This window comes from Macadamia integrifolia, chromosome 6, assembly GCF_013358625.1.
Source record: "Macadamia integrifolia cultivar HAES 741 chromosome 6, SCU_Mint_v3, whole genome shotgun sequence".
Taxonomy (NCBI): Eukaryota; Viridiplantae; Streptophyta; class Magnoliopsida; order Proteales; family Proteaceae; genus Macadamia; species Macadamia integrifolia.
Genome location: NC_056562.1, coordinates 32,581,763 through 32,589,363, shown reverse-complemented (window position 1 = coordinate 32,589,363; position 7,601 = coordinate 32,581,763). Strand labels below are relative to the sequence as shown.

The 7,601-nt window shown below is 35.9% G+C and overlaps 2 protein-coding genes across 2 annotated transcripts in view; both read left to right on the top strand.

Annotated features, from left to right (window-relative positions):
* LOC122080919 (protein unc-13 homolog) overlaps positions 1-692 on the top strand; it is a 35,053-nt gene extending 34,361 nt beyond the window's left edge. Inside the window, exon 26 of the mRNA XM_042647805.1 lies at positions 316-692. Coding sequence (XP_042503739.1) covers positions 316-479 — 164 coding nt within the window. The 3' untranslated portion in view covers positions 480-692. The remainder of the gene's footprint in view (positions 1-315) is intronic.
* A 4,502-nt stretch (positions 693-5,194) lies between these two features.
* LOC122080627 (BON1-associated protein 2-like) lies at positions 5,195-6,412 on the top strand. Its single transcript, XM_042647421.1, has one exon. It carries the CDS (start codon positions 5,705-5,707, stop codon positions 6,281-6,283), a length of 579 nt encoding a protein of 192 aa, XP_042503355.1. The 5' UTR covers positions 5,195-5,704; the 3' UTR covers positions 6,284-6,412.
* The last annotated feature ends 1,189 nt before the right edge of the window (positions 6,413-7,601 follow it).

The window sequence follows — 7,601 nt, the reverse complement described above, 5'->3', positions numbered from 1 at the left end:
GTTTTTTTTTGGGCGTGGGGGGTGGGGGTTGAGGGAGAACAAAAAGTTCAAAGGATCGATTTTGAGTACTAGGCAGATCCAAATAGAACAACAGATTTACCACCTCCTCAAGTGATTCTGCCCAATCGTCTAATACATCATTGATCAGTAATGTCCGCAGGTTTACTGGTTGAGTGTTATGTGTGTGCCTTTTTGTTTAAGATGAATTCCTCTTCATGGACTGTTTCCAATCATCCAATCCTTGTAATCTAGAAAATATTTAAAAGAATTGTTTGTATTCATATAACGTAACGTTAATCCTGACTTTGTCTGCAGAATATGATGACACCCAATTAAACGAGTCAAGTTCAGTATCACCTCTTGTATCAGATTTATTTAAAAGAAGTGCGTCAATAAACTGGACTAGCAAGAGAAGTTTCAAGTCGATAAAGAAGAAACTCAAAGACGCCACTTCTGAAATCAAACCGGCCGCATGGTAGACAATTACAGCAGCGACTCATTGGCACCTCTCGAGTTCTTGCGGTGTAAATTTGGATGACCATTTTGTAGAAGTAAAAGTGAAACTCAATACTAATTGAGCATCAACGAAGTGCATCTATTTTGTTTCCTATAAAGGTCTGTACGAGTTTGGATTCTATTAACTCTAATTTTTGGAAAGGTTCTACAAATGGCAATAGAAATGGTCTTTGATATCCTGGAGCACTGTTTGGGTGATAGTATGATTAATAATAAGTCTTTGTTAATTAAATTAGCTCTGCACCATGGGGTCGAAAATTGAAAGCTAGATATTTTAATAATTCTGGTTTGTTCGACCCAATTACTTAGCTTGAAAGAGGAAATGTCTTCTGGAACAGTTGGGTTAAAATATTACTTATGTTAAAAAGAATGGATTGCTGGAAGGTAGGTGATGGTAGTAGCATTTCTATTTGGAATGATCCATGGATACCCTCAATTACTAATTTTTCAGTTCTTGTATGGTCTCATAGTAATTCTATGTTTTCCAAAATGAGTTAATTAGTGACGGTGAATGGAATTCTGCTCTTATATGGTCTCTTTTTCCTGCAGACATGATTTTTTTTGCCCTTTATAGAAGATTGTTCATCTTAATTCTTACGACTGGTGTAGCAGCAAAATTTTCAAGAAATCCACAACAGCCATGGGTTTCTCACGTGGATTTCAAGTCCACTTAGTTTACTTTGTGAATTAACAAGTTTGGATTCACTGCTTGTAGGATCACCTCATCATATATGTAAGCATCTGTTACTCGTATGATCATCTGGTCGTACATGTGACCATTCAGCACTTATCTATTTTATTTTCAAATTTATCCAAACTTCACCCTTGAAATGACAAAATAAGACATGTTGATTACTCAAATATATGACTAGGTTATCGTACGTGCATCAGGATCTAAACTCTCAATTAACAATGATTGAGTAGCAACTTCTTATCTATTTTCATCTTTCCAGGAAAAGGAAACACTCCTTGGTGCTTTTCTAAGGTCTTGAGTTAAACTACTCGGTACTTCACTGCTCACAATATTGTGAGCTGACTCGTCTTTTGTAGGAAATATCCTTTGCCCATTTGATACGGCAGCTGTTTTCTGCCGATTTGGATCCTCTCCAATCCCACTGTATGTTCAGCATGCATGATGGTTGAAAAGATCTATAAGTGTGCTTCCCAAGTGTGGATTTAAATTCAAAGGCCAAAAAAGAAATGTTTTGTTTCTAGTTTCCATTCCCATGAATACTATAATTTAGGGAGAAATTAATATGTTCCACTTGGAGGGATGAAAATTTTCCACTACCCAGGTTATAAGAATTTCTTGCTCCCGGGCTTACAGCCAAAGAAACAAAATCTCAATAGGTATTTTGAAAAATACTAAATCTTAGGTTGGTATTTGTAAATCCAAAGGACTAGTGAATTATTTTATTTCTTTGACTACAAGCTTAGGTAGCAAGAAAGTTTCTACACTCAAATGCAGCAAAGTTAATTCCATTTGAAATGTTTAGTTTGAATCCTCTCATGTTCCCAATATCCAATATTTGCTGTGGACTAATGAAAAGAAAAAAAAAAACTGATAAGGATCGCCCGTATCTTATTCTATTTTTAAAATGATTTTTTTGACTTTTTTAGTCTTGATCAGTATAATTCAATTGATAGGGTATCAATCAAGTTTCAAGATAGGACGCTTATGGATTGCTCAATTCGAGCGATCATACTGGCCCATTTGATTTTGTTTCTCCTATTTTTGTGTCTAGAACAGAAATAACAAAAACGGTTTTTGTCGTTTCTGTGCTAAGAAATGATTTTGAAAATGTAAAAAGGTATTTAATTTTTTTTTTCTCAAAACGTTTTCAACAGTGTAGTCGAGTTCAAGACATGAGTGAAGGCACAACATTATAGGAATGCAACTCACGCGTGAAGCCATGACGTTGGAGTTGCATGTATACTTCAGAAGAATGAAGGCAATCCAAAAACTAAGCTTCGCACAATTAGGTTGGAATCACCGCATTTGGACAGCGAGAAGTTTCAACAATAGGTTGGGGGTTTGGATAGGTCAAGTGAAGTATCAGGTTTTTACAAATTTTATCGCTCTCACTTGTTTCTAGAAACAAAAAACAAATCTAACTTGTTTCTCCATTTCTATTTCTAGACACAAAAATAAACATACATTTTTATTTTTATTTAAAAAAGAAAAAAGAAAAAAACGAGGGGCTATTTTTTCAATTCTAAGCACAGAAAACCATTTCTAAACCCAAAATCAAATGGCGCTTAGAACCATAGGCCTACCGACACATTTCCCACCACTTGTTTCTGAATACTCTCTTATATGTTTATCCACTACTAGTGGGGCCCAAAATTAATATATCTTTTGGTACAGTAACTAGGCGCTAAGCAGTAATGCAAATGCCTCAAATAGACGTCATAATGCACGTCATTACTTACATACTTTTCCATTATCATACAAAAAAGAGAGAAAGATAAATTAAAAAAAAAATCTCTCCATAAAGTCGTCAATGGCCAGTCTTTGTTTTGTCTCTTCCAATCATTGGAACAATGCTACCAAAATTCTATTAATTAAAAAATGAAATAGAGATAAAGTATTGGTTCTACTAAAGAGAAGTACAGCGAATTAGCCATAATTGCTCCCAATGTCTATGTCTGCCCCCTTGTTATCCAAAAACAATAAAAATAAATAAATAAATGTCTATCCCCGGGGTCGATAATACCCATGTAATGTTCCTTGGTATTAGGGGTGTCAATCGGTCAGGTCGATTCGATTTTGGTCGGACTTAATCGGGCTTGAAGACTTTCAAAGACTACACCGTGTCCGCCCATTTAACTAAACGGGCTTAGTTATTGAGGGCATGGTACACTTTATATTCGGTCGGTCGGTCTCGGGCTATAATCGGGCTACCTTAATCGGGTTTTAGTCGGGCCTTAACCGGGCTACGGACATGTTTAATGTTAAACGGGCTTTAACCGGTTTTTAAACGGGCCCTCTTTAAAATGTGCTCTTATATTCCGGCCCACTCATGCAAACCCAAAAAAAATGACAATAAATCAATAAATGATACCAAATATAACCATTATTTAAAATGTGAACATGTCTTTTATTTTTTAGTTTTTATTCTTTAATTTGGGGGGTAGAATAGTTATTCTACAATCATTAAAGGGTCGGGCCAAGTCGATGCACAATAGGCCGGTCTCGGTCGGGCGTTATTCAGTCGGTCTCGGTCGGGCGCCGGACGGTCCAAGTAGCAAAACCGAGATCGATCATTTATAAACGGTCCGGGCTCAAGCCCGACACGTTTAATAAATGGTCCCGGCCGGGCCGGTCTATAAACGGTCAGTCCTGATCGGTTTAGTCGGGTCGGGCCACGAATTGACACCCCTACTTGGTATTCTCTCAAGAGATGGGATTAGGTCCATATGCGATAACAATTTCTTATGTTTTTGGTTCTTGGATTTAAAATCCATTAAATGTAGATAGAGAAAATGGATTCCAAATTTGAGGATAAACTAGATTGTTTTCATACTTGAATTTGATTTGGATTCTTCTTCTAATGCCAGTAAAAGGCTTAGGTGGCTAGATCTTCCTTCATGTAGATAAATATCAGTGGGCTTGGCAAATGGGACATTACATGCCAGTATTTGTAGTGCAGGGTAAGGCAATCTTTTTATACTTGTTGTGTCAAAACGTGAATAAACACTAGCGGGTAGCATTCTTACTTCCAAAAAAAGGAAAAAAATTCAACACTAGCTAAGCTCATTTTAAAAATTGACCAAGTCTACAAAACTTGTTACACAAAATATCATTATGGCAAAATATCATTATAGCTTAACCCAATTGAAACTGCTTAAGACTTAGAAGTGGACATACTATTTTTTTACAAAGGTATACTATAATCATCAGTTAGAGTTGTTTGAAGTTTATATAGAAAATGTGTATCTAATGCATGAGGCTCTCGCCATTGCAGGGTCTAAGAAGAATCATAATCTATATAGTCTTACCTCCGCTCCAAAAAAAGACTTTTTTCAAATGAAACAACCTTACTATTGTGCACCTAATTCTTCGAAGTTTCCCTCTACCTACATTTATGTGTGTCTTTTAAGCTAGCACATTTATATGTACCTTTTAAGCAAAGTAACATGGAATATTGTTCAGTTCATACCATTTCATTTTTAAAAAAAAAAAAATTAACATTTTACGTTCATGACCCTTTGGAAGTTTGAGAAGTTCCTCTTTATTTATATTCCACTCTGTTAGTGGAATATAGTCATCACCTAATCCACGTCATAACTATTATAGAAACAATAGAAAGTTACAAGGAAACCTTTTAATTAAAGCATCCCCATTGACCACGCCAAGACCTATGGTCCGTTTGATAATGTTTCAAGAAACCTGTTTCTGTCATTTCTGTGTCGCAGAAATGAAACAAAAAATGTTTCATAAAATTACTTCGTTTCACTTGTTTTAAAAAATAGAAATAAAAAAATTCTACCTATTTATGATTCAAAAAACGACCCAGGCGAAACAAGTAAAAGTTGTTTCTAGAAACGACCCGTGGTCATTTTTTTATTGGTTACTATCGACTTCTAGAAACATGACTTATCAAACACTTTCAATTCCATTTCTATTTCTATAAACAGAAATTTATGTGTAGAAACATTATCAAACGACCCCTAGTCTGTTCACACCTCTCTTCCTTATCTACTTTGAAAACTACTAGCTTTAATCGACGGCCAGGATCCCACAGGAACCCCATCTAACAGGGGGCGCGTGGGAAATACAAATCCGAGCCCTCCTGCCTAGGCAGGCGTATTCCACGTATTATGACGTGTCAAATGTCTAACCCACGACGAGTCATTCAACCCGTTCCACGAACCTTGCTCACGATGCCGTATTTTGAACGATTCCTATATATGTATTCTTATGATTTGAATTCCGAATCCGTCTCGAGGTTCCTCTTTTTCCGTATTTGGTAACCGAACCCGACGACCGTTCGGGTGGAGAAATCAGAAACCACTTCTCTCTTTCTTTCTTCTTTCTTCACGCCTTCCTGAACCTTCCCCTCTGCTTCTTCCACTTTAGCGAGAGAAAGAGAGAGAGAGAGAGAGAGAGGGTTGGTGCTACTCACGTCACACTGCTATATAGTAAATGAAAGAACCCTAAGAGAGAAGAATTTTTAATCTAAACATGGAGAAGGCAACAACACGTTCATTGGAAGTCACCATTATCTCTGCCGAGGACTTGCGCCTCCATGGACGATCTGTGAAGAAGAACACATTCGTAACCGTAGGAACTGATTCATATAGCCAGAGATCAACAAATATTGATAAGGAAGGAGGAAGCTACCCATCATGGAACCAGAAGCTAGAGCCGCCGCTTCCTTTACCAAATTCGGCTCAGTTGATTACGGTGGAGGTGCAATGCATAACGGCTTCAGGAGTTAGGAATGTTGGAACGTCCAAGATTCCGATATCTGATTTCATAGGAGATTATACGCCTCCACAGTACTTGCACTTCCTTAGTTATCGCTTGAGGGATCGGAATGGAGAACGTAACGGTATCATTAACTTCTCTATCAGGACGCTCGGATTGCAAAGAGCCGTTGCAGCTTGGCCAGTTCCGCCGCCTCAGGCTTTAGGTTTTAGGCCTGCCGCCGCCGCCAAACAGGAATTCAATGGTGCAAGTGGGAGTGGGAGTGGGAGTGGAACAGCCCTTGGTGTTCCAGTTCCAGTGCCCTACAAGTACGGGCATGGGTATGGGGTTTAATTGTTGCTGACATTTTTTTTTTTTTTTTTTGCCATCTGGTGCAAAGTTTGTTTTAGATTGAAGCTTGACACAAGACGTGTGTGAAGAGACCATCTGGAATGTTTGTTACGAATAAAGTTTCAATACCCTTAGGTTGTGTTTGGTAGTCAAAAAAAGAAAAGAAAAAAGTATACATTTTGTACCTTTTTTTTTGGGTGAAGAATTTTTCTTTGCACTTGGTATGTCTTCACTCAAGAGAAGATTCTCCTTTTCAAATTCAAAATTCTTCTTGAGAATTGTGAAGTTTTATTTTGTTCCCCCCAAAATTTTCTTGCCAAAAACACAAGAAAACATGAGAAAATATGAAAATATAATAAGACAAAAAATAATGATTTCCTATGTGTCTATCTCTCTCTTAAAATTCAAAATTTTTTGAATTTTTTTCTTTTCTTTTCTTTTCTTCTCTTGGTAGCCAAACATACATAATCTTTTTATTTTCTTACCATTTCATTTCTTTTCTTTTCTTTTCTAGATTCTTTTTTCCTTTCTTTTCTTTTCTTTTCTTCTCTTGGCTACCAACCATAGCATTAGTTTTTTTTTTTCTTTTTTTGATTTTAAATGTTTTCCCTCCCACCATTTCTGATTGATTTTATTTATTTATATTTAACATGTGCGCAAGGTTATGGCCTTTTGATTCCGAATATTATTTTCATTGTATAATAGAGTTTTCTTTTAGGCTATGTTTGGTAGTGAAGAGAAGAAAATAAAAGAAAAAAGAATCTCGAAAAGAAAAGAAAACAAAACAAAACAAAAGAGAAGGAATGTTGAGAAAATAAAAAGAGAATGTATGTTTGGTTACCAAGAGAAAAAAAGAAAAGAAAGAAAAAAAATTCAAAAAATTTTGAATTTTAAGAGAGAGATAGACACATAAGAAATCATTGTGTAATCATTCATTTTTTGTCTTATTATGTTTTCATAATTTTTTATGTTTTCTTGTGTTTTTGGCAAGAAAATTTTTGGGAGAGCAAAAGAAAATTTCACAATTCCCAAGGAGAATTTTGAATTTAAAAAGGAGAATCTTTTCTTGGGTGAAAACATATCAAGTGTAAAGAAAAATTCTTAACCCAAGGAAAAAAAGTACAAAAAGTGTACCTTTTTCTTTTCTTTTCTTTTCTTTTCTTCTCTTGGCAGGTTGTGTTTCGTAGCTAAGAGAAGAAAAGAAAAAAAAATATATAAGAAAAGAGAAAAATATATATGAAAATTGTTTGTTCTTGCCATGTCCTGATCCAAGAGAAGATTCAAATTTTGAATTCCAAAATTCTCAAGTGTGAAGTATATT

What these genes read in the sequence shown, in the direction of transcription:
- LOC122080627 (XM_042647421.1), top strand. Translation starts at nt 5,705, where the DNA reads ATGGAGAAGGCAACAACACGTTCATTGGAAGTCACCATTATCTCTGCC.